At 42.0% G+C, this 23,670-nt stretch overlaps 8 protein-coding genes across 11 annotated transcripts; 6 read left to right on the forward strand and 2 right to left on the reverse strand.

Moving 5' to 3' along the window:
- Positions 1–4,490: 4,490 nt before the first annotated feature.
- LOC106637542 (uncharacterized) lies at positions 4,491–7,188 on the forward strand. Its single transcript, XM_089591627.1, has 2 exons — positions 4,491–4,924; positions 5,004–7,188. The coding sequence occupies exon 2, from the start codon at positions 5,103–5,105 to the stop codon at positions 7,068–7,070; it is 1,968 nt and encodes a 655-aa protein (XP_089447753.1). The 5' UTR covers positions 4,491–4,924; positions 5,004–5,102; the 3' UTR covers positions 7,071–7,188.
- A 650-nt stretch (positions 7,189–7,838) lies between these two features.
- On the forward strand, positions 7,839–11,755 carry Ttc30 (tetratricopeptide repeat domain 30). Its single transcript, XM_014350283.3, has 9 exons — positions 7,839–7,904; positions 7,975–8,040; positions 8,113–8,451; positions 8,526–8,661; positions 8,733–8,897; positions 8,973–9,241; positions 10,494–10,901; positions 10,968–11,352; positions 11,430–11,755. Exons 1-9 carry the CDS (start codon positions 7,839–7,841, stop codon positions 11,573–11,575), a joined length of 1,980 nt encoding a protein of 659 aa, XP_014205769.2. The 3' UTR covers positions 11,576–11,755.
- Positions 7,897–10,349, reverse strand: LOC106637546 (zinc finger CCHC domain-containing protein 17). The gene is made up of 2 exons (XM_014350352.2): positions 10,140–10,349; positions 7,897–10,034 (listed from the first exon to the last, which is right to left on the reverse strand). The coding sequence occupies exons 1-2, from the start codon at positions 10,254–10,256 to the stop codon at positions 9,366–9,368; spliced, it is 786 nt and encodes a 261-aa protein (XP_014205838.1). The 5' UTR covers positions 10,257–10,349; the 3' UTR covers positions 7,897–9,365.
- Positions 11,756–11,865: 110 nt separating the features above from the next.
- LOC106637547 (26S proteasome non-ATPase regulatory subunit 9) lies at positions 11,866–13,243 on the forward strand. Of its 2 annotated transcripts, XM_023389502.2 has the most exons (5): positions 11,866–12,041; positions 12,220–12,319; positions 12,399–12,601; positions 12,771–13,045; positions 13,162–13,243. In XM_023389502.2, the coding sequence occupies exons 1-4, from the start codon at positions 11,931–11,933 to the stop codon at positions 12,996–12,998; spliced, it is 642 nt and encodes a 213-aa protein (XP_023245270.2). In that variant the 5' UTR covers positions 11,866–11,930; the 3' UTR covers positions 12,999–13,045; positions 13,162–13,243. The 2 variants fall into 2 exon arrangements, with proteins under 2 accessions (XP_023245270.2, XP_023245269.2); XM_023389501.2 differs by lacking the exon at positions 13,162–13,243 and having other exon boundaries at positions 12,771–13,089.
- LOC111642880 (uncharacterized) lies at positions 13,232–13,974 on the forward strand. Its single transcript, XM_023389503.2, has 3 exons — positions 13,232–13,318; positions 13,404–13,733; positions 13,812–13,974. Exons 1-3 carry the CDS (start codon positions 13,301–13,303, stop codon positions 13,848–13,850), a joined length of 387 nt encoding a protein of 128 aa, XP_023245271.2. The 5' UTR covers positions 13,232–13,300; the 3' UTR covers positions 13,851–13,974.
- Positions 13,975–14,076: 102 nt separating this feature from the next.
- LOC106637544 (ubiquinol-cytochrome c reductase complex assembly factor 2) lies at positions 14,077–14,921 on the forward strand. Its single transcript, XM_014350351.2, has 2 exons — positions 14,077–14,204; positions 14,578–14,921. The coding sequence occupies exons 1-2, from the start codon at positions 14,137–14,139 to the stop codon at positions 14,909–14,911; spliced, it is 402 nt and encodes a 133-aa protein (XP_014205837.2). The 5' UTR covers positions 14,077–14,136; the 3' UTR covers positions 14,912–14,921.
- A 78-nt stretch (positions 14,922–14,999) lies between these two features.
- Positions 15,000–16,261, forward strand: LOC149375021 (putative methyltransferase-like protein 15 homolog). Its single transcript, XM_089591628.1, has one exon. It carries the CDS (start codon positions 15,000–15,002, stop codon positions 16,095–16,097), a length of 1,098 nt encoding a protein of 365 aa, XP_089447754.1. The 3' UTR covers positions 16,098–16,261.
- On the reverse strand, positions 16,140–23,366 carry pug (pug C-1-tetrahydrofolate synthase, cytoplasmic). Of its 3 annotated transcripts, none has more exons than XM_014350355.2 (12): positions 23,254–23,366; positions 22,221–22,286; positions 21,064–21,399; positions 20,548–20,640; positions 20,294–20,435; positions 20,101–20,212; positions 18,230–18,795; positions 17,831–18,134; positions 17,521–17,738; positions 16,735–17,451; positions 16,494–16,679; positions 16,140–16,403 (listed from the first exon to the last, which is right to left on the reverse strand). In XM_014350355.2, the coding sequence occupies exons 1-12, from the start codon at positions 23,277–23,279 to the stop codon at positions 16,314–16,316; spliced, it is 2,856 nt and encodes a 951-aa protein (XP_014205841.2). In that variant the 5' UTR covers positions 23,280–23,366; the 3' UTR covers positions 16,140–16,313. The 3 variants fall into 3 exon arrangements, with proteins under 3 accessions (XP_014205841.2, XP_014205844.2, XP_014205843.2); XM_014350358.2 differs by lacking the exon at positions 23,254–23,366 and adding an exon at positions 22,474–22,641; XM_014350357.2 differs by lacking the exon at positions 23,254–23,366 and adding an exon at positions 22,369–22,641.
- Positions 23,367–23,670: the final 304 nt, after the last annotated feature.

Below are 23,670 nucleotides of genomic sequence, written 5' to 3' on the forward strand. Positions count from 1 at the left end.
CCTGACCGTACGCGATGCGCAGTTGTACACGTTAGGTTAGGTTAATACTGTATGTAAACAATAGTTTGTAAATAAAGAACTTCTCGATAAAGAAGTGCAAATACAAACAAGTTAGTTTACTTTTTGCATTAACCTCACCTAACGTGTACAACTGCGCATCGCGTACGGTCAGGGACGATCGCGGACCGGCGGACGATCGGAGAAGAGCACTTGTTCACTTTCGTGCTTTCGTCTCCGACTCGCCCACACTGTCCCCGACCGTCCCTGGATTGTAAGGTGAACGAATCTACAGGTTCGTTTGTGGTAAGTAATATACACATACCCACATGAATCTACTTTGGTAAGTAGATTTTCTTACGACGTGTTAATATAAAAACGTCGAGAAAAACAATTAAGCTAAGTAATAACCTCTGTCACTCATTTGTCTTGTCTTCAATGCGTATGATTTAAAACTTGGTGATTAAGTGGGCAGAGTTGCAGGTAGATATCGAAAAACAAAAGATATATATGTGCATACATTCACACATATAGACTCCGGCTCTTTTTTTAAAAGCAAACATTCTAACTTACCGACGGTAAGTAATTACTATTTGTCATCATCCGTCGATAAACTCAAACAAATACCTACACGCGGTAACTGACGCGGTCGATAATAGTTCCGTAAAATATATATATATAGACCTTACGAAAAAGGCTCGATGTTGCGGAATGACATATGATTTAATATGATTAATAATGATTATAATTAAGATAATAATGCTTGTCTTGTAAAAAATGTTTTAAAAAAAGTTAGTTTTTAACACTATTGTGACTTGGACCCCAATTATAATGGTGGTATATATTGATTCAGAAATACTATTTCTTCGCAACTACTTTTCCCCTCTTGAAAAAGCGAACCCACGTCTAATTGTAATTGTAACTTTTTAGTTTATTACAATTGTCGTTCCTTGTTTCACTCATTCCAGCGGTACACGAAACGGCCGGATAACAGCGTCTGGTGTACGAAATTCTTATCTACACGCGAGAGGTAAAACACGCGTTTTGAAGGATCGTTATGCAATACGCATCGAGCAGACATTATATTATATATGCGTACTTACCTATACTTTACAAGGATAAAAATCAATGAGATTAGATTCCCAAATTTTTAATGAGAACGGTATACATAGGTATATATATAGGTACCACTTACCATTATTTACAACTTACAACGGCACATATAAGCGTGAGCGATGTTTCATATATATCTACGAACTACGAATTAGTACATTCATACATTGCGTGTAGATTCACACAACACACGATATGACAACTCAATGTCACTTCACGCGACTAAATTTAAGTCAAATTAACATCATCCACTTTTATTTTATACACCAAAAAATTAACGATCAACATTTTCTTCTTCAAAAGTCTCCTCATTAACTTTCAGACTGCAACTTCCGTTCGGCGCGAGGTGTAAGATGTACGCACATACTTACCATGTATACGTAGGCATGGGCCTTGGGCTCTGAAATTAAAAGTAAATGATCATAAAGATTATACATTAATTTTCATTCGAGCGCCGATTGAAGTTCAAGGACAATAAGGTTGGCGAATACGTATACAGCTCGTCCATAAAAATCGCAATTTTTATCTCACAATTATAGTAATTGGGTATATGACGTTCAGGTGGTAGAGTTTAAGACTTCATGTTGTACCTGTCGAGTTGTGAAAGCGAAATTTCCCTTTGTGATGAATAAGAGGCCACTTGTAAATTCATGGCCCCGTCGGGAGTCGAAGGAGACAGAGAGCCGGGACTACATAAAATATGCAAATTTTAATGTTGAAGGGATAATTTTAATAACATATTTTAGAATATGCATGTATATGCCTTTGAACTATTGTGAATGTAAGTAGTGTTACAATATGTTAAATATCATAGAAATGGGCCATCTGAGTGCCCGGACGGTTGCCTATATGTATTTTATATGAGTTTCATGAAATACTGCCCGGTTTTGTACTTCGCGTAAATTTTATGAAACAGCTCGATGTGAGTTGGATCCTCAAATGATCGGTAAATCAAACGAGAGGCCGTGCAATTGTAATAGACAAAATCCGTCCCTGCATCACTTTTAACTCGAATTTTCTGAAAATTTTAAAATAGTTGCTCCATTGAAAAATGTAAAATGAATTTTCCTCGCTTGTTAAAGCGCGCAAAAATGTTTCGCGCAACTATAAATAGGAAATTCGTATGTACATAGCACCAGACAGTCTCGCGAGAGAAAAATATAAGACGTTCGCTATCGTTAGAGTGGAGATAAGAGGGTACCTATGTATTGAGTGACGACAAAAAAAGAACAGAGAAAGAGAGAGTTGTGTTTAATTTGTCGATCACGTCAAATATCTGACATCTCATGAAAGTGTATATATTACATTTATGGTTTAATCATTACACATATGAATGTATATTCTAGATATGTCCAATTAACCGTAACTAAGATTGTGTACAATAATATTAATCTCTTGTTATGTACATTTAACTTTTGCCGATGAATCGATCTGCAGACAAAACAAATACAGAAACGTATGTATACTTATACATCATATTCTTATCTTCCAGTCTGGGTGCCAGGGAGTTCCCTCCGACCGATTGTCGGAAAATAAATAAAAACTTACAATCGTTTGGCTTGAGTAGTACGTTATAACTGATCAGCCCATGCTCGTTTTAATACTTGTACAAATATTGTCAATATAAGTCGGAGTGTTTGCGGGACATAACATATCGAGAAGATTTTTTAAACATATGTTTCTTTTATAACTTTCTCATTCAATTTTTATTGCTGGAAACTAGAAAAGTTTTACGAAGAAAATTATTAACCATTTCCGTTGAAAGCGTGCAAAAATAATTTTTTTTTTTCAATAGGTTCGTTAAAAAGTACTTTTGATTAATCGACTACTTCTAGGACTCAATGATTTATTGTAATTTTCTTATATTTACTTATGTTCGATGATGTACATCAATTTTCTTTAGAATATTTTTAAATATAGTTACGCTTGAAATTAGATGATAAATTGAAAGTAGTTTATCATTTATATGCATGATTATAGGTGTACATTAGATCGAAGAGTTGAATTAATTAGTTTACAAAAAAAAAAAAAAAAAAAAAAAAAAAAACTAGTAACCTCATAAATTTGAAAAATGTCAACTGTTTATAGCTTTTGTTTCCTTGCCAATTTTCCGGCATTGCTCCTTCCTCGAACTCAAGCTGTCAAAATACGTTGAAAAAACATCGATGGAGATGAGGAACTTCTCGACACCTAGACAATCTCGTTGGGATCACTAAGGCTATTTACGAAAACGCTTGCATCGATAACGTGCAAGCCGCGGCTCTTGTTCAGGTGCTTATATTTTAATAATTTTCTTTTATATTTTTCGAATTTTTTAAATTCCGAAAGAAGAAAACTCTCCGTTTGTTCATCAATGCTCTTCAAGTAAAATTTAATACATGTATATTGGTACAATGCAGTTATTGGTTGTTCGCAACCACCGACATTGGCTGCACCAGTTTTTACCCGCAAATTCGCACCGATTCGCAAAAAATTACACCAACCGATCAATTAAGGCCGCGAGCGGTCTTTTTTTTTTTTTTTTTTTTTTTCTCTCTCCGCAGCGTATGACGCACATGACAGACAAAAAAAGAAAAAACCGCCCATGCGATTCAATTACAAATTATGCTAAATAAACGCATTAAACGCGTATCGGCGAGACAGACGAGTTGTGTGCCGATGTGTGTATATTTATATAAGAAAAACAGAGAGAGAGAGAGAGAGAGAGAGACACCGCGCGCGTTATCGTCAAAATGTGTCTGGCGTTTAAGGGAGTTGTTTGTTGCCGTCGCCGTCGCCGCTGACTGCATCCAATATAATATACACGCACAATTTACTTTTGTGTGCGCTCTTTCTCTCTCTCTCTCTTTCTATACACGCTTATATATGAAAAAAAAAAAAAAAAAAAAAAAAAAAAAAAAATGTACGTATAGATACTCCGTCCATGCCGTCGCCGGCGCATTGGCAGACCATCGCGTCAGCCTTTAAATACCAGCCGCGCCAGCCAGCCGTCGACTGACTGGCTCTCTTTTCGCGGATGGCGCCTGTATTACTACTGTGACTTAGCGCCACTACCACTGTTACACCTACTATGCGTATGTACACCTACTACGAGACAAGGACACGGAAAAACAAAAAAAAATATATGCTACACACAGCTTGCAAGCATGGCATTACAGAGAGAGAGAGGATGTGTGTGGCTCTCGCAGCCGCGCCTCTTACCGCTCCGCGTCTGTATGTCGCGCGACGCGACGACGACGGCCGGTCGCTCGCTAGGGGAAAGAGCTGCGCCGGGGATGGCGCCAAAGTATGACTTTTCTTCTTCTTCTTCTCCTCCTCTCTTTGCTATTGCCAATCTGCCATATAAGTTGTGTTCATTCGGTTCTCGGATCTCGGCGCGTGATCACGTCTCTGTTTTCGCGCTCCCGCCGACTGTATTTTACCCAAACGCGCCGTTTTTCTCGCCTGCGCGATATTGGCGCAGTGTGCCATTATTCGCTGCAAGTGTTGCGTTGGAAATAACAATAATACAACACTTGATCGTTTGAAATCGGTTGCGGAAATCGTTTTGTGCTCCTCTTCTCAAAGTGCGGCTTGTCGAGTTTTTTGTTTATATATCCTTCCAAATGTTCCCTGGAACTTGTCCAAACGTGATATATACATTCATTATTGTTACTCTTTTGGATACGCGTTACCGAGGTGCTTGTTTAGTTTTTGCAGGCCTCGACGTATATGGCGTTGCGTGATGTACATATGTAATATAGTAGACGAGATGGATTTTGGCACTTTTGGACTTTCAGCGGTATAGACACCCGTGTTTTGAAAACCGGAAAAGGTAAATAAACGTACATTGCTTGGCGCTTCAATCAAGCGTATATAGTATAAACGATTGTAATTTTGGAATGCATTCACAGGTGGAGCGTTTTCGAACGAAAAACAGTTGTGAGCCGGTATGGACGCGTGATTTTTTGTTAATGAGAATACTGCTGGCACAAATGGAGGATTAGACCGACATGGAATACGACGTGGATTACGAAGCCAGCGAGTGCATAAGAAAGGGAAAGCTGAAGAAACTGAAAAAGCTCGTGTCGATCTTGGGATTCCAGCAGAGGAAAAATTGGCAGGGGGGCTACGTCCTGTTGCTGTGGTCGCTGGAGCACCGCCGAACGGGCATAGCCAAGTGGCTCCTGTCGCAAAACTGCCAAGTCAACCCGGACGACCGGGCCTACTCCCATCAGAAAAAAACGGCCCTCCACCTGGCGGTCCTCGCTGGGAAGCCGGCAATCGTGAAGCTGCTCCTACAACGGGGAGCCCGCGTCGGGATCCAAAACGACCAGCTGGAGAGTCCCTTGCACGCAAGCTGCAAAAGACGCGGTCCATCGTCGTCCGAGTGGGTGTTTGGGGGCGACGGCTCTCTGGCGATAATAAAATTGCTGCTCAAGCACGGGGCTTGCGTCAACGACAAGGGCGGCCTGTGCGAGGAGACGCCGCTACTCTTTGCCATCAGGAACCGTCAGCAGCAGGACGACAGGCTCGTAAAGCTCTTGCTCGACAGTGGGGCCAACGTCAACGATTGCGACCTGTACCGGAAGACGGCCCTGCACCTGGCCGTGGAGTTCGCCGACAGGAGGATGATCAAGCTACTGTTGGGCCACAAGGCCGACGTGAACGTGAAAAACTGCCACGGCCGGACCCCGTTGCACCTGGCGGTGCGCAGGGGCTGCCTGGACATAGCGAAAATGCTTCTGGCCCGGGGGGCCGACGTCAACGACAGCGTCTGCGACTTTGAGGAGTACAGGTGGACCGCGCTGCACATGGCGGTGAGGAACAAGGACGAAAAGATGGTCAGAACTCTGTTGGGGTACCGGGCGGACGTCAACGCCAGGGATATACTCGGTCAGGTGCCGTTTCACCTGGCCATCAGAGGGGAGGACGAAAGGATAGTCGAGTGCTTGCTGAGGCACGGGGCCAGGGTCGACTCGAGGCGCAAGGACGGGAAGACCTGTTTGCACTTTGCCGCGGAAAACCAACGGCCCAGGATAGCAAGGATCCTCCTGGCCAGAGGCGCCAGTGTCAACGAAGCGACCATCAACGGCCGGACCGCGCTACACTTTGCCGCAAAGAGGGGGTCCAAGGAGCTGGTGGAGTTGTTCCTGGGACTGGGAATGGACGTGGACCTAAAGACGAAGCTGGACGACTTCACACCGCTGTACTACGCGGTGAAGAAACGCCGGTGCCAGATTGCCGAGTGCCTTTTGTACCACGGGGCCGACGTGAACGTCCCGGTGAAGGTTTACCAGACCCTGTTGAGGCTGGCCGTGTACGACATGAACCGGGAGATGGTGGAGCTGCTCTTGAGCTGGAACGCGAGCATCGACGCCGAGGACAGCGACGACGAGACGCCGCTGGTCGTAGCGACTGACAGCACGAGGTACGAGGACATACCCGGCAGCGAGAAGATGCGCGGTATCACCGACTGTCTCGTCATGTACGTGGCGAAACTCGTCTCGGAGGGGCTCCACGTGAGCGAGCAAAACTTGAGCCTCATACGGCAAAAGTTTCGGCTGCAGGTGTTTTACGAGCAGTGCCGGGCCGAGCTGGCCAACATGAGGAGCAAAAAGATTCACAACAGCGTGACGTACTACGATCTGTTGACCAAGGACCCGAACACGATGGCTCGTTACGCGCGAAACGAGAGCATGAGCGGTGCCTTCGAGTCCAGCGATTACGCCAACGCTTTTCCGATATATTCCGCGATGATGCGCAAAAATTACGAGAGGGGAAGAGCCAAGAAGCTGCTGCTCGACGCTGCCGAGGGGGCTTTGAAGTTTATCTTCCGTGGCAGCGCCGAGGGGCGAGTCGTGCCGTTAGAGTTGCCTTACGTAGTCCGTAGAGAAGTTCTCAAGTACCTTGGTTTGAAAGATCTGAGGGTTTTGGCTCTCGTTCCTCGACCGGCGCCTTCCGCAACGACCAGGGGATAGACCGTGTGATATATGTTTGATGAATTTCACATTCGAGCCAGACAAAGTGCTATTACAATGTTATATATATTATACGTTATGTATGTTGTGATAAATAAAAATTTTAATAATCATACAATTTTTCAAGTGTACTGAAAACAAAAAAGAAAAAAACATTTTACAATCTTGCTTTCCATAGAGCGTAAGCTGATATTTTTTTACTTCCGTGGTTTTTTAGTTGCGGCTGTGTGTGCTTGTGCGCGTATGATCGAGAAAAAGCAAACATTTTTCAACTGTGATGGTGTAAATTTCTCAACTTGTACGTTGTTCTTATTATTATCATATGGAATTATTCATTTAGCTAATCACTAATTATTTGTAAAATCCCGTTGATTCGTACAAACAAATAAAACTGATTGCACACATGTTGTTTGATAGTGTATTTTTTTTCCCTCGTGTAAGAAAGAGAAAGCGATCCGCGCGTCTTGTCCGTAATTGTTTTATTCCGTTCCATTTTACTGATTTTACTTGATGGTAGCGTTGGGCCTTTGTCATATTATTTTACTTTTGATACAAAAAATAATACTTTGGTCCGGTTAACCGTTTGAATCTTTACCCGAAAATAAATTTATTTAAAAAAATAAAGTGCATACATTACTTGCATTACATGGCTTCTAAAGTTGCCATAGCGACGGCCTCGCAAATTCAAAACACAACACGTGGGAGTCGTTCTGATGAGTTGACGGTCCGAGAGACGAATATTTGCCGACATTAATTTAAACAAAGACAATGAGTACGTTTATATATAACATGCAAATAAAAGATGGGGAGTACACGAAAGTGATATACACAATGGTAAATAAAAAATTGTGATTTTTAAAAAACGAGTGTACAATTTTTCAAATTGATGATAATAAATTTTCAGATAAAAGAACAACGCTATGCCGAGACTGTACAATTGTTGACAGTGCTTTTAGACTCCTACTCCTCGGTTAGTAAAAATAACTATACAGCCATTTGGGCTCATCGATTTTTCTAATTTACTCCTCGTTTCTACTGACAGTCGAGGCCTTGCCTGTCCCTGCTGGCCTTCTGTTACTTTTACACTCAAGAATTCTTGGCTGCAGCCAATTGCTACGAGAAATTGATAAATATGTGTCCCGATGAGCCGATTTATAAATTGTACCAGGCCCAAGCCCTGCACCAGGCTTGCCTGTACCCAGAAGCTTGGTCCGTTTGCGCGAGCATCGCCAATAATCCCAGTCTCGAGGTGAGGGTCAAGAAACTCCAAGCTGCCATCAAATACGGCGAAGAAGACACCGTAGCTGCGAAAAGTTACGTCGACCAGTGTCCTCCCGATGATATCGATACAGAAATTAATTTCGGATGTCTGATGTACCAGGTAAAAGAAGATTCAAATCAAGTTTAATTCGTATTTGGATATTTTCTCAAATATTGCTGTCGATGCACTTACAGGAGAACGAATACGAACAGGCTTTGAAGAAATTTTCCAATGCCTTGCAGATCACGGGTTTTCGACCTCACTTGTCTTACAACGTAGCTTTGTGTTACTACAGGCTAAAGCAATATACATCAGCCTTAAAGCATATTGGTATTTTGAACGATACTATTTCACACGACTTCAAAGTGTGGATTCAATTTATTGACTTACTGGTGTTTTAGCGTACATAATTGAGCAAGGAATCAAAGAACATCCCGAGTTGAATGTCGGTATGAATACAGAAGGGATAGAAGTGACAAGCGTGGGAAATACACTGACTCTTCATGAAACAGCTTTGACAGAAGCTTTTAATTTGAAAGCTGCGATTGAATTCGAGCTAAAAAATTGTAATTAGCTTGATTCCAACCATTATAAATTATTTTTGCACAAAAGAAAGAACCTAATAATTCGATTTGCGCTAGATGAGGCTGCAAAAGATGCACTGACGGATATGCCTCCACGGTCGGAAGAGGAATTGGACGCTGTGACTTTGCATAATCAAGCTTTGATTAATATGGATACAAAGCCAAATGAGGGATTTGAAAAGTTACATTTTTTACTGAAACAAAATCCTTTTCCTCCCGAGACATTTGCAAACATCTTGTTGTTGTACTGCAAGTATCAGTATTACGACGTAGCGGCAGATATTCTAGCGGAAAATGTGCATCTAACTTACAAGTACTTGAGTCCCGTAAGTAGAAAATCAAAGTTATAATTAATTTGAAGAACTAATATAGTGCTATTAGAACTATTTAAAAAAAAAAAAAGTATATTTTACAGTATTCAACACTATACAGCAGTGCATATTTCATACTTCAAACTCCATCTCCATGTTTTTCTTTGGAGCGTTTACACTTTTTTGAATGCTGCTTATCTGAATTAGAGTCACACTCTGATGAGTCACTGTCACTTGAACTGTGGTGTCTTTTCTTCTTTTTGTGTTTGGATTCCTTGGACTTTTTCTTTTTCTTCTTCTTTTTTTCATCGGAGCAGTCATTTTCATCTTCATCGGATGAATCTTTGTGAGATGATTTGTTCTTTTTCCTCTTTTTCGATTTCTTGGATTTATGTTTTTTTTCTTTCTCTTTTGACTTGCTCTCATCTTGCACCACTGACTGAGGTTGCGGTGGAGGCGAAATTTCTATGTCATCAATTTCTGGTATAAGTTCATACTTTTTACCGTCAGGGGTGGAAAAACAGTCCCTGGCTAGGTGGCCGGGAGTCTTACACTTTGAACAGGTAGTTTTGTACACTGCATCGAGAACTATTGCTTTTTTCTCTTGCCTGTTGCTCATAGTCTTTCTTTTTTGGTCGTCCAAGTGCATTTGCACACCATTGGGATCCAAATCCTTTCCATTTCCCTGATTCACGTACTTCATGGACAACGCAATTTTTCCCTCATCGTTTATTGATATTGTCTTACACCAAATTTTATCACCTTTCTGCAAAACATCAGCTACGTCATCGACGTGCGACGCACTTACCTAAAACCACAATTTACACAAAATTTAAATTGCACTCAATTACAAAAAAAAAAAAAAAAAAAAAAACAATAAAATACACAATAGACTTGTTTAGAACCAACATACCTGAGTCTTATGAACTAAGCCCTGTTGAGGACAGCCGGGTATTTTAATGAAGGCTCCGTAATTTTGCACCGAGGACACCTCACCCCGAAATATTTCGTTAACCTTGCAATCAGCCATTGTTAGCTAGTTTTTCAACACCACTTATTAATTATTGCAACAACTTTCATTTCGGAGTCGTCGGCACATTAGTAAACAACAACACTGCCAAAAAAAAAATACAGAGGTTATGTTTTAGAGCTTGCGTGCACCGCGACTGCGCGGGAGCTTGCGCATCTCAGGGCCGTATCGAGTACAACATCAAATTCCTCCCCGAAGCGTAAAGCAGCGATGTCCTATTACATGTTTTTTTTCCAGTATCTCTACGATTTCCTGGACGCCCTGATAACTCAGCAAACAGCGCCGGAGGACGCGTACCGCAAGTTCGACGAGCTCGCGAACAAGCACACCGAGATCTTGCGAAAAACGACGAAGCAGCTGCAGGAGGCGCGACTGAATCACGACGAGGGCGCGGCGAAAAAGGCGATCAAGGATTACGACGAGGCCCTCGAGCGCTACGTCCCGGTGCTGATGGCCCAGGCAAAAATATTCTGGGACCTGGGCAATTACGCACAAGTCGAAAAGATATTCAAAAAGAGTGTCGAGTTTTGCAACGAGCACGAGGTCTGGAAGCTCAACGTTGCCCACACCGTTTTCATGCAGGAGAACAAGTTCCGGGACGCGGTTGGATTTTACGAGCCGATTGTCAAAAAGAAATACGACAATGTACGTTGTTGGACGACGACGAAAACATGTAAATTTTGATAACCAAGATAAGAAAACATTTTTCAGCTCCTGGACGTGAGCGCGATAGTTTTGGCGAACCTGTGCGTGAGTTACATAATGACGTCGCAGAACAGCGAGGCAGAGCAGCTAATGAAGAAGATCGAAAAGGAGGAGGACAGCGTTTTCGGGGAGGAGCAGGACAAGAAGCTTTTCCACCTGTGCATCGTCAACCTGGTGATTGGTACGCTCTACTGCGCCAAGGGTAACTACGAGTTTGGGATATCACGCGTTATGAAGAGCCTCGAGCCGTACAGCAAAAAACTCGGCACCGACACCTGGTACTACGCGAAACGGTGCTTCCTCTCGCTCCTCGAGCAATTGACAAAGCAACTGGTTGTACTCAACGACAACACGCTGCAGGATTGCATTCAATTCTTCGAGCACTGCGAACGTAAGGATCTTTTTCCTTTTTTCTCTCTCTTTTTCAAGTATTTACACATTTGGGCCTGTTTTTTTCTCATCATACAGTTTACGGAAGAGAAATACCGACTGTTTTGGAGTCGACGTTGGACGCGTCGGAGATATCATCCGTGCCCACGATCAAACCCAAGGAGACTGTCACTTATGAGGCTAGATACTTGAAGGCTTTGTTTTTGAAATATCAAATGTCCTAATGTACATACATTATTTTTAAATCTGGATTTATTTACTTACCTCATGTCACTGTTATTGTAAGGTCACACTGTTTATTTATATCTAGCGTATATATACATATTTTTTCATGCGATCACCTGTTGTTGTTGCCAAGCGATCTTTTTAATTGTTGTATCTAATAATTTTTTTCAAATGTACGAAGAAAGGTAAATAAAAGTGTTTTCCACGATTAATTTTTAGTTAAGATGCACAAAAAATTTTCTATCCTAGATAAACAGACAGCACCACCTATACATAGATACGGCCCTGACATTTTGTTTTTGTATTCGTATCAACTCGTGCAACTCTCCATAGCAATTGCAAGTTGTAGGAAAAATGGTCGTCGACACGGAGCTCGAGGAGGCGAAAGAAGCTGTTTTACAGCTTATGAAGGAGAAAGAAAAAATTGAGGCTGAATTGGCGTCGGCCAACAACATTCTCAGTACCGTGAGTAACTTTTGGCATTAAAAATTTGTTAATTCATTGCATTATGGGCTTGTAAACAAGCCACCCAACCTCTGCTCACGATGATCTGTCACTTTTTGACGTATATATCTCGGATGGGCAGGAAAAAGAAAGAAAATAATTATGTCTGATATCCATACAAATTTAATCTTGATTTTAGAATGGCGTGAGTATGACTGACGAGTTGACTGATTCTCAAGGTTACCCGCGAAATGACATAAATGTTTATCAAGTGCGGCACGCTCGACACAAAATCATATGTAAGTTACTTTACCGTTACACGGCTAAGTACTATTATATAGTGGAGTATTGCATAACGTTACGTGTTTGGAATCACAGGTTTGCAAAATGATCATAAGGCCATAATGCAAAAGATCGAACGAGGCTTGCACAAAGTTCACCAGTGTGCTGGAATTGGAGGTACTGCGAATGCACAGGAGGAGACTCCGGCGACTTCGAGTGGCTTGCAGGATGGGAACTTTTTGATGGAGCCATTTTTGAGAGTTAATCTTGTGTCCCCTGGTTCGCCGGCAGAATTAGCAGTAAGAAACTTTTATTTCATCATTCTTAAATTGAAAGCAGTAGTGTCACTAAGACAAACAGTTATTGAAAAATTCACTTTGTATAAATTAAATTTTGGGTGAATTATAGAAAGAAAATTATTTGCTGAATATACTGGTATGAGTTAAGCATGAATAACTTGTTTTCAAGGGTATTCAAATGGAAGATCTTATACTGGAGTTTGGATCGATTACAAGCAGTAATTTTAATTCTCTGAAAGATATTGGATCCATAGTGGAAAACAGTAGATATAAAAATGTGGCTGTAAAAATCAAGCGTGGATCTAATACTTTTGCTTTGACTCTTATTCCACGACCTTGGAGTGGAAAGGGCTTACTTGGCTGTAATGTTGTGCCCCTGGAGTCAGTTGAAAGATAAATAATATATAGTTTAAATTTAAGCATTTAAAGTGTTCACATTCGTCCGTAAGTCTTTATATAACATGAATAAATTATTATTTTTAAAAAAACACCCATCTCATACTTACTTGATCGTGATCTTATTTCAACGTGATCTTCAATATGTTGTACTTTTGGATTAGTGAAACTTGAGATTCATTATCTAAGTGTAGGATGTAAATCTATATCACATGTCCATATAGCTTAATAATATCACGATGGGAGACTATAAAACAGTTTGGAATTTCATTTCTGATTTAGTATATCGATTGTAATTTGAAAATGTATTTGCCTCCAGTTGTAAGTCAAAATTAGGTTTTTATTCAACTTAATATTGGCCTAGACTTCAAAATCAATTTTACTTAAAGTTAACTTTTTATTTTAGATATTGTGTGCCTTCTTAATAACATTTAGCAAAGCTGCTGCAGTTATTGATTATACTAACATTACACCTTGGTCAGTTGTTTATTTGGTGTATCCAATATATGAGTCTGACCTATGGGTGGATAATATAACACCAAAAACTAAAGAATTGCCTGAAACGCCGGACAATGCGATTGTTTTACAAAGATATGATAATCAAGGAGGTGTTTTACAAAAAGAAGTTCAGGGAGAAAACAATAATTCTCAACAAACTAAAGATCGTCATGAACCAGATAATGAACGTGTAAAAAATAACTACCACATTCCAGTTATTTCATGGCCACCTGACTACGTAAGTAATTTGTAATGTATGCCTCATATTAAAGATTAAAGTCAAAGTTTAAAGTTGCTCAAAAATTAATTTGTTTAGAAAAACTGGCCAAAAAGTATAAATAAACCAGAGCATTAATCAACCAAAAAAATATTTCAATCCATAGTGCGTCAAGATGAGTTCCAAGTAATAAGTATCAAGAGACACAAAATTTTCAGCTTCATAGCATTTTAATGTATCAAATAAAACCATTATAAAAATAGCTTGCATCAGTTATTTTTACTTACGTAATTTATATTTTCCCACTTTCCTTCTTATTTCACATGTATATATGTATATAGTTAATGATTGCAGTGCACACGTCCACACGTGTTCTGCTCGATGGCGTCAAGTTTCTGCATTTGGGAGTTATTTTTATTTTATAATGGCAAATTTGTATAAAAGATACATGAGATTATTGAATAGCTGGCCTCTTGATAATAATAAATCGCCGTAAGTGTACTTGTGCGTATAAACAATTCGAATCATTCATTTAGTTGTGTAGGGCTTGAATTGTTTTAGTATGTACACACTTTTTTAGGTTAGTTTCAGTGTACTCAAATTTCAATTCTTGGCACTTTAATTTATTTTGTTTTGTTTGACAACTTGTTTAAAGAAAGGTAAATTATCGAGTCAATGAGGAAATCACGTCTTATAATGCAATATTATCTTATTATGACATGTTTAAAGACCCAACGAAACGGAACTCCGAATTCTCTAGTAGCAGTACTAAAATTAAAATTTTGTGATATTCGACATTTTTCGTGTAGAAAAGTATTTTCTGTAAATAAAAAAATCGCGTACACAGAGTATTGCATTTTTACAGGGACCTTGGTCAATTTATTCGTGAACAAGTGAAGGCTGCATTTCCCAAAGGAGAGAAAAGTGTGATAAAGGATGAAAAAGAGTGTTTGAAGCAACTAGAGAGTCTGGAAAGATTAGCGTCAAATTATTATGGAAAAAAGTATCCAGTCAACTTGACCAACACGTCCACTGGTTTAAAGCTAGAAGTGCTAAGTGCTGCATTAACGCCAGAAATGCAGAAATTGTTTCAAGAGCAAAAGAAAGGGTTTGTTGCTAAGCTTAAGAATACAATATCGAAATATTTTTCAAAAACTCCCGAAGAGGTTTCTTCGAAGCAACAGAGTAGAGTAAATTAGTTATTTATTAAGACTAAAGACTCATGATCCATAATAGAAGCAGTAGTTAACTTGATCAAGTTGTATTATTAGCTAATTGGTATAAAAAATGCAATGCTTGAAAGTGTTTAGATACTATGTTGTGCCTAGAAGGTTGTATAGCACTCACAGTGTTGGTCTAGCTGTTGATTTCAAACAGTTTGAAGATATGTCTCATGCACCAGTCATGGTAAATGAAACAATCAAGTATTTGAATCTATCACCAGGAAATACAATCATTGATATGACATTTGGTGCTGGAGGTCATTCAAAATTTATTTTAGAATCCGTCCCAAATGTCAAGATTTTTGCTCTCGACAGAGATTCAGTTGCTATGAATTTTGCTGAAGATTTGGGTAAGAAGTACCCAGGTCAAATAATACCGTTGCTAGGTAAATTTTCTGAATTGCCAGTTTTGTTGAAAAAGCATAAAGTCCAACAAAATAGTATAGATGGGATTCTTTGTGACTTTGGATGCTCATCCATGCAGTTCAACACACCAGAAAGAGGTTTCATGATATCAAAGGATGGTCCATTGGACATGAGAATGGATGGAAACAGGTGTCCAGAGCAACCAACAGCTGCAGATGTTCTTGAGAGAACCACACATAGAGATTTGTATAATATCATCAAGTACTATGGAGAGGAGAAAAGAGCAAGAAAAATTGCCAGAGCTATAATTGATACAAGATATCTTTTTAGAAGTTTAAAAACAACTCATGAGCTGGCCAAGTTCATAGAGTCTCTGTTCCCAGGTGATGCTGGAGTCGACCAATTGGGTAGATTTCAGCATTGCGCTACAAAAACTTTTCAAGCTCTAAGAATATTTGTAAATAACGAACTAAATGAGATCAATCAGGGCGTCGTATTAGCAAATAAACTGTTGAAAATCGACGGCCGTTTGATTACAATATCTTTTCATTCTTTGGAAGATACCATTGTTAAGAGACATCTCTCTGGAAATGTAACGGACAGTATGGCCAATGAGTTACCTCTGAGATACCGGAACTACGGAAAAGTTTGGGAATGCAAAGAAGACATTATGGAACTCACACAGTCAAATTGGAAGATGCTGCACAAACACGTTTTAACTCCCACGGACGAAGAAGTGAGCATGAATCCAAGAGCCAGATCGGCAAAGTTCCGAGCATTGGTAAAAGTCAAATAATTGAGTGTCTTCGCCGTCAAGGGGTAAATAAAAACAACACTGTTTCAAAATAGTTATTTATATTGTAACATTGTTAAAAACAAAAATGAATATAAACTATGAACTTTATGTATGATAAAATTTTACATTGTAGAAAAATGATGTAACAAGGAATGTAAATACACACGTAGCTTGTTCTTTTGTAACAATTAAAAAAAAAAACTCAGTTCTTTTTCATTAAAACAGTCCTTCGATTTCATCGGTTTCGCTATTCCAATCCATGTCGAAAATACTTGGCCTCGTTGGCAGTCCAGGCATCATCATAATCTGCAAGAGATTAGACACAAGGTATTAATTTTTTTTTTTTTTTTTTTAATTGAAAATCCAAAATGCACATGTAAATTTCGTTGAAATTACCTCTCCGACCATCGGTACGACGAATCCAGCGCCCACCGACACAAATATATCCGTGATATCAAGTTTGAATCCTGTTGGCGCTCCCTTGACGTTGGCATCTCCCGTCAACGAGTTGGACGTCTTGGCCATGCAGAGCGGAAGTTTGTCGTAGCCAAGTCTGTTGTACTCTTTGATTTTTTCTTTGACCTGCGCAAACGAAACAATGCATGACCAAAATCTAAAACACGGCGAAAACACTCACCTTTTCGGCCAGCACGATTTCTCCGGCTCCGTACATCTCTTTGGCGATCTTCTCGATCTTATCCTCGATACCGAGGTCTAGCTCGTAAAGGAACTTGAAGTCACTCGGCTTGGAGGTGGCAGCCAGAACGGCATCGGCGAGCTCCAACGCTCCCTGACCACCCTCGGCCCAGTGCGTACAAACGACCGCGGCGTCGGCGCCGTTCGCAAGCGCCGCCTCCTTGACGATCTGCAGTTCCGCTGGCGTGTCGCTCTGATGAGCGTTTATCGCAACGACGACCGGCACCCCGAACTTGACCCCGTTGCTGATGTGCTTGATCAAGTTAGGCAAGCCCTTTCTCACCAGATCGAGATTCTCCTCGACGTACTCCCGGTTGAGCGGGGCACCAGGAGTCACCGGCTGTCCACCGCCGTGCATCTTAAGCGCTCGGATCGTCGCGACGAGCACGACGGCGTTGGGCACGTGGCCGGACGTGCGGCACTTTATGTCGAAGAACTTCTCCATACCGATATCCGAGCCGAAGCCGGCCTCCGTGACGACCAGACCGTCCGGTCCGACGAGCTTGAGAGCTATCGCGTCGGCGAGTATGGACGAGCAGCCGTGAGCGATGTTGGCGAAAGGACCCGCGTGCACCAGTACCGGGGTTCCCTCGACGCTCTGCATGAGCGTCGGTTCTATCGCGTCCTTCAACAATATCGCCATCGCGCCCGTCACACCCTGCAAAGCGCACGGCAAAAGGTAATTTGATGCATCACAAACGGTTTTGGGAACGCTATAAGTACTTACAAAATCGTCCGCCGTGAGTGGCTCTCCTCGCTTGTTGAACGCGACGACCATGTTGGCGAGCCGGGTCTTCATGTCCTCGACACTCGTGGCCAGGGCGAGGATGGCCATGACTTCCGAGCCGACGGAAATTTTGAAGGACGTCTCGCGCGTTTTGCCCTTTTCCGCGGGACCCTGGCCAATCGTGATCTTGCGCAGGTAGCGGTCGTTCAGGTCCACGACTGTGACGACGAAGCAACATTGAACGTTAAACAACCTCTATCATTTTTGTTTTTTGATGAACAGATATGTGAGATCAATGATTGTGCACAACCTCTGGTGAAGGGGATGTTGGTGGGATCGATGTCGAGTCTCGCGAACCTTCTCTGCTCCTCCGGGGTCAAGGAGTTGGGATCGGTCTTGTCGATGCCGAGCCTGGCCAATCTTCTCAGCTGGATCTTGGAGAAGGCCCTCACGCCCTTGACCGTTGGCACGAGCCTGTCGTACAACGCCTTGTCCTGCTGCGTCTCCTCGTGAAAGTATCGCGCGTCTATCTGCGCTGCCAACAGGTTGTTGGCGGCCGACACCGCGTGAATGTCACCCGTCAGATGCAGATTGAACTCCTCCATGGGAATGACCTGGCAATGAAAAAAAAAAAATCAAGTTTGTCAACTTTGACGACAATTGCGAGGAGCAATAAAGGATGCGCTCTGATGGCGTGGGTGAAAGATACCTGAGAGTAGCCACCGCCAGCCGCTCCTCCCTTGACGCCAAAGGTCGGGCCCTGGCTGGGCTGCCTGAGGGTGGCAAACGAGTTTCTGCCGCGGTGGGCGGTGAGGGCCTGGACGAGGCCGAGGGTGGTAGTGCTCTTGCCCTCGCCGAACGGCGTCGGGGTGATACCGGCGACGACCAAGTACTTGCCGTTACTCTGGTGCTGCAGGCGTTTGAGCACGCCAAGGCCGACTTTGGCCTTTTTACTGCCGTAGAGGCTGAGCTCGTTGGGCATGACGCCGATCTCCCGGGCGAGGACGTCGATCGGCTTGGGCTCGTGGGCGCGCGAGATCGCAATGTCGCTCGGCACTGGCTTCTCGAGCTTCAGCCGCAGCGGGCGGAGCTTCCACTGGACCTCGAGGACGCGCTCGGCGACGCGCTGCGCCGACAGTACGGTGTTCTTCATCAGCATGGCCACTGTCATGGGACCCACGCCACCCGGCACCGGAGTTATGTACGAGGCTACTTTCGCGGCCTCCTCGTACTCGACGTCGCCCACCAGACGCTGGCCCGATTTTTTTGTCGGATCTGCCGAAGATTTCCTCTTGTCTTTATTTTGTTTTGATATCTTACAGGTCAACTGTCATATTGTAACGTATACACACATGACTACTGTTTTGTTTACACTCTTTAGGCACCTACGTCATTTATACATTCGAGCTAAACTAAATAGGGGTAAATGACCCAATTACTGCGCACTGAAATTTTTGATTGTACTAAATTTCTCATTTCTCAATGTTTTTCGATGTTAATTGAACCAGTTTTACTTAATCTTTATCTGCAGCATCTTGTGCGATTAAAACGACAAACATTTATCTGTTAAGTAACTTTTATTTTTTTTTTAATAATTGTTTTATCACTTGCTGGTATTACTGCGCACCGTTATAAAATTAGCACCAGTCGCTGCGCCCCCAATTACTGCGCGGGTATCTCCCATAAGGTTTTCATGCTGAAGCCCTAGACCCAATTGCTGCGCACCAATTACTACGCACGACTACAAAGTTTTGTAGGTTAGATTCGTTTAGAGTCACTCAGTTAAACAATTATAAATGTCATGATGTAAAGTATGATTCTGGATTGAACGTTATTAATGTCCGTACGTGTTACAATATCCAAGCACCCAAATTTTTCAGTCTGTTTTTCTTATTTTCAGTTACCGTCGAGTGCGCAGTAATCGGTGCCTGCGCAGTAATTGGGTCATTTACCCCTAGTTGCTTGTGTACATACGTATACGTATCATACCTAAGCTTTGTCCAGTAAGGGAAGGGGGAGGGGTCGTTGAGAAACAACAAGTAGTATTGATATAATTATAGTCGAACATTGTATTGGTCTTGGTAAAATTTCATCTTGCTACACGTATGAACTGAATGAAAAACAATGGACACTTTGTACTTACCGATTAAATTCGCGCACCCCCTACCGGTGACTCTATTTTTTTTTTGCAACAAGCGACTGATCGATGCGTATGCGGTAAGTATTTGGGTACACTCAATCAACTCGGCAGAAATATATCGGACGCGGCAAGAGAGCAGTTTCAAGTTTAGCAAAACATTTTGATATGGTGAGACAAGAGCGCGAGGGAGGAGGAGGGCCCCTATAGTGAAACGAAGCGAGAGGCGGCCTCTGCTCGTTTTCTTTATTTTGTTTGCCACGCGCTTTTTTTTTTGCATTTCACAACGAATTGAACCGTTACAGAGCACAGCTGATAATTTTGTTTTTACATAATCTACTGATAATATAAGTTGACGAGATTATTGGCTATTAATGTCGATTGTGAAACCGAAGTGATTTAAAAGCGTTAGAAAAAAGTGAACATTTGAGAACTAGACGTACCGCTGATTGAATTGATGCCGCAGTCAATGACGACGGCGCCGGGTTTGATCCATGAGCCCTTGACGAACTCTGGCTGCCCGATGGCGACGACCAGAATATCGGCTTTGGCGACCTTGCAAAAAGAGAAAAAAAAAACATCTCAAACCACGAGTAAATTAATCGCGGGTGACTTGTCGTCGAATCATATACCGACCTCCGAGGCGATGTCTTTCGTTCTGGAGTGGCAGATTGTGACGGTGGCGTTGTGCCATTTTAAAAGACTCGCCATGGGCGTGCCGACGATTTTACTTCTGCCCAGCACTACGGCGCGAGCGCCCGACATGGACACTCCGCTCCTGAAAAATTATATACATATAAAAAAAACAAACAAAAAAAAACAAAAACGGATATTTCTCTCGTCTGTAGAGTCGATGGCGGCGCACGTGCATCAGCCGTTGATTTACGCACCTTTTTATGAGCTCGATGCAACCGTTGGGCGTGCATGGCAAAAATCCGGACATATTGCCGATGGAAGCCCGGCCCTCGTTGATCGTGTGTAATCTGAAGATTTACGATAAAGTTATACTCCCACGACAATTCATACCGGCCTCTTTCTCCCTCTCAAAATGTATACTATATGGATGGCGCGTTTCATCGCGAAATTCCGAAAAATTTTCAATTTAACGCGTTATGGGTGTAAACTGTGTAGTTTTATACTATATTCGCACACTACTTTATGGACAATCTGTAATGCTCTTTTTGTTGTTATTCATGCTTTGTTATCGGCGTATCAAAGGGATGCAACGCGTCGTGTATATACACATGGCTCGAGCGAAAAGTTATCGGTATTGTGTTTATTAGCTCGGCATGGACACGATTTTTGCTTTGAATCGTGACGAATCGTGTTCAATAGCGCCTAATTTACATTTAAATCGATTAACGGGATTTCTCGAAGGTAGATGCAGTTTGTGGGGAGACACGCACCCGTCGACGTCCTTGTCCGGAGAGACGGCGTCGGTGACGAGGTCGGAGTCGATCTTGGTAGCCGCGTCGAGCGGCATCTGGACGATGATGCCGTGGGTGTCGGGGTCGTTGTTGAGCTTGGCGAGCCTCGAGAGGAGCTCGTACTCGGTCGTCGTGTTGGGCAACTTGACGTGGGTCGCGTTTATCCCGATCTCACTCGCTGCCTTGATCTTCATGCGGATGTACACGTTCGAGTCCTCCCGGCCTCCGACCTGCACTATTGCCAGTCCCGGCGAGAAGTTTGGCAGTTTTGCCCTCATTGACGCCACATCCTTGCCCAGGGACTCGCGAATTTCTCTGTCACGAGGAATTATGTTTCAAATCAATTCTCAATTCTACATATGTACGATAATTCTAAAGTAACACTCTTTGCCTTTTTTTTTTTTTTTTTTTTTTTTTTTTCAAAGCGCGCACGGTAAACTTTCCGTCAACTAATTACGCGTACGATATTCCTCCTGATAATCAGACTTGGGTACAATTACCCATTTTATGAATTCACTTTTTATTTTCCGCAACAAAGCGCGTTCTTTTTGCTGAATTTTTTTTTTTTTTTTTTTTTTTTCGTTACCATTTTCAAGAATATTTATATTATCAACATGTTCTCTACGCGTACGCAGCTCGCGGTGGCTCCACTGTTTTGTAAACACCGACCCTAAGCCAACACCGATACGCACTCGGCAAGATAACGCAAGTAATTATCGTCTTTGCGCAATTTGTTTCGCCAACCGATCTCTCTCGAGTATACTTATCACACGAAAGGGATCGATGAAAAAATTATTATTTCAATTAAAAAATACACGAGTTACTTTTCGCAAACAGTACATCGATGACCTTGCTCCGGTCTATAAGTGTACATTATTTATGCGTTTTAGAGAGTCACATCAGTTACCTGTGGCGTACACAATTATAGATACGTGGGGTGAAAAAAAAAATTATGTTTTTGAATTTCCCGCATATACGATGATGGTCACACTAAAACCAGAGACACCCGGGGGAAGGTAGTTGCTCCAAAAAATACGAAAAACAAAAAACTCTCTGAATGTGAAGCTTGAATCAACAGGTTGTTGGGTTATACATTTAGACGTGTATAAATTGATGGGTAGGGTTGATACACTTACTTGGCCAACTCGGTGCCAGAGAGCACGATGCCTCGTACGTCGCTCGCCATGCCTCTCCTCAGGAACCTGCAATCAAAAATCACGTACGATCAAACACTCGAGATCGCGTGGACAAACTTTTGCTTCGATGTGAGTAAGTACACGGTACTTTAAACACGCGAGTCGACGACGAGTAAACCGGGAAAGGTTGCACTGCAAGAGGACAGTGCCGAAGCGGAGCACAGCTTCCTTTTCTCAACGTACGTATACGTACACTTTTTGGTCCGAAGGCGATAAACGATTTTTAATTGCACATATATTTGTCGCGACTCGCGCACACCGACCAATCCTTTTTTGATTTACGCGTTTGCTCGCATACGTAAGTACTTAGGTGCACTTTTATAACTCTACACGTGCGTCTCGATGTATAAATGCCGGGGCTCCAGAATTAACGGTCTCGTGGTGTAAGTACATGTAAGTTGGCGCACGATGGTGATGGTGCGTATATACTACGTATCGGGTCTCTCTCCAATATTACTATACTACTTGTTCCCACTCTCGTATGTTTGTAAGAGGTACGCCAGCGACTCTCAATCGAGCTGGTACATCATTTGCAGAACGAAAGGGAAAAAATGATGATTATACTTGTAAGCGGTATGACGTTGAGGTGAGCGCCCGTGATCGGTAAGCCGATACGCAAGTTTCCTTTCTGATATTAAATGTCGCGTAGGTATACACTTGTGTTACCAATACTGAAAAATATACGTTATACTTGTAATATGTTGTCTCGTGTTTACGCATTAAATGGTTGGACTGGATCGTTTGGTCCGTTTACGTTAAAATAATCATACCGATTTTTCTCAAATTTCGCACAATTTGTATCATCCAGGAGATTGTTAAATATAAAGTGTAATTTATCGTTATCATTATCTCGTGTAATTGTTGTCACGTAACGAATCGGTAGTTAGCGAGTTCGTGCAAATATGCGCGAAATTAAACCACAGTTAACGATATATTTGGGGACAAATGATCGATAAAAAATAAAACACCTTACTTGAGCGTCTGGAGTAATTTTGTCATTCGCCGCCGAGCTCCCCAGTACGAATTGACGAGATAAACTACATATTAAAGAGTAAAAGCCATTTCCAACGCTGTATCGACGATCATGGTAATATTCGAACAGTATCAAGACGACCGATTTCACTGTGCTCATATCAACGCGTAAAACGATAAACTCTGACCCGATGTATATGATAAAAGTACATAATATACTTTGCACCATACGGTTGCATGTGCCTTTGCACTGAGTATTATTACACTTATTCCCCCTTGGATTTTGATATTTATGGACAAGACGCACGCAGACTTGATGTATCCACGTGGGGGGCGGGGGTATGTATACATTGTAATATATATATGCATATAGCAGCGCCGGTCAGTAAGGATCGACGACTATAATTACGTCTTACAC

The sequence above is a fragment of the Copidosoma floridanum genome, unplaced genomic scaffold, assembly GCF_036245765.1.
Source record: "Copidosoma floridanum isolate Cflo_tuat_1 unplaced genomic scaffold, Cflo_Japanese_pri ptg000013l, whole genome shotgun sequence".
NCBI lineage: Eukaryota > Metazoa > Arthropoda > Insecta > Hymenoptera > Encyrtidae > Copidosoma > Copidosoma floridanum.

Coding starts and splice junctions, on each gene's coding strand:
- LOC106637546 (XM_014350352.2), bottom strand. CDS start 10,256: ATGGCTGATTGCAAGGTTAACGAAATATTTCGGGGTGAGGTGTCCTCG. Junction 10,035..10,139: donor GCTTAGTTCATAAGACTCAG/GTATGTTGGTTC, acceptor TTGTGGTTTTAG/GTAAGTGCGTCGCACGTCGA.
- LOC106637547 (XM_023389502.2), top strand. CDS start 11,931: ATGGTCGTCGACACGGAGCTCGAGGAGGCGAAAGAAGCTGTTTTACAG. Junction 12,320..12,398: donor CGCTCGACACAAAATCATAT/GTAAGTTACTTT, acceptor TTGGAATCACAG/GTTTGCAAAATGATCATAAG. Junction 12,602..12,770: donor GTTCGCCGGCAGAATTAGCA/GTAAGAAACTTT, acceptor CTTGTTTTCAAG/GGTATTCAAATGGAAGATCT.
- LOC106637542 (XM_089591627.1), top strand. CDS start 5,103: ATGGAATACGACGTGGATTACGAAGCCAGCGAGTGCATAAGAAAGGGA.
- LOC106637544 (XM_014350351.2), top strand. CDS start 14,137: ATGGCAAATTTGTATAAAAGATACATGAGATTATTGAATAGCTGGCCT. Junction 14,205..14,577: donor CTTGATAATAATAAATCGCC/GTAAGTGTACTT, acceptor GCATTTTTACAG/GGACCTTGGTCAATTTATTC.
- pug (XM_014350355.2), bottom strand. CDS start 23,279: ATGACAAAATTACTCCAGACGCTCAA. Junction 22,287..23,253: donor AAATTACTCCAGACGCTCAA/GTAAGGTGTTTT, acceptor TTTTGATTGCAG/GTTCCTGAGGAGAGGCATGG. Junction 16,680..16,734: donor AAATCGTGCTGGCCGAAAAG/GTGAGTGTTTTC, acceptor TCGTTTGCGCAG/GTCAAAGAAAAAATCAAAGA.
- LOC149375021 (XM_089591628.1), top strand. CDS start 15,000: ATGCAATGCTTGAAAGTGTTTAGATACTATGTTGTGCCTAGAAGGTTG.
- Ttc30 (XM_014350283.3), top strand. CDS start 7,839: ATGAGTACGTTTATATATAACATGCAAATAAAAGATGGGGAGTACACG. Junction 8,452..8,525: donor TCGGATGTCTGATGTACCAG/GTAAAAGAAGAT, acceptor ATGCACTTACAG/GAGAACGAATACGAACAGGC. Junction 9,242..10,493: donor CTTACAAGTACTTGAGTCCC/GTAAGTAGAAAA, acceptor TTTTTTTTCCAG/TATCTCTACGATTTCCTGGA.
- LOC111642880 (XM_023389503.2), top strand. Junction 13,734..13,811: donor TTTCATGGCCACCTGACTAC/GTAAGTAATTTG, acceptor TAATTTGTTTAG/AAAAACTGGCCAAAAAGTAT.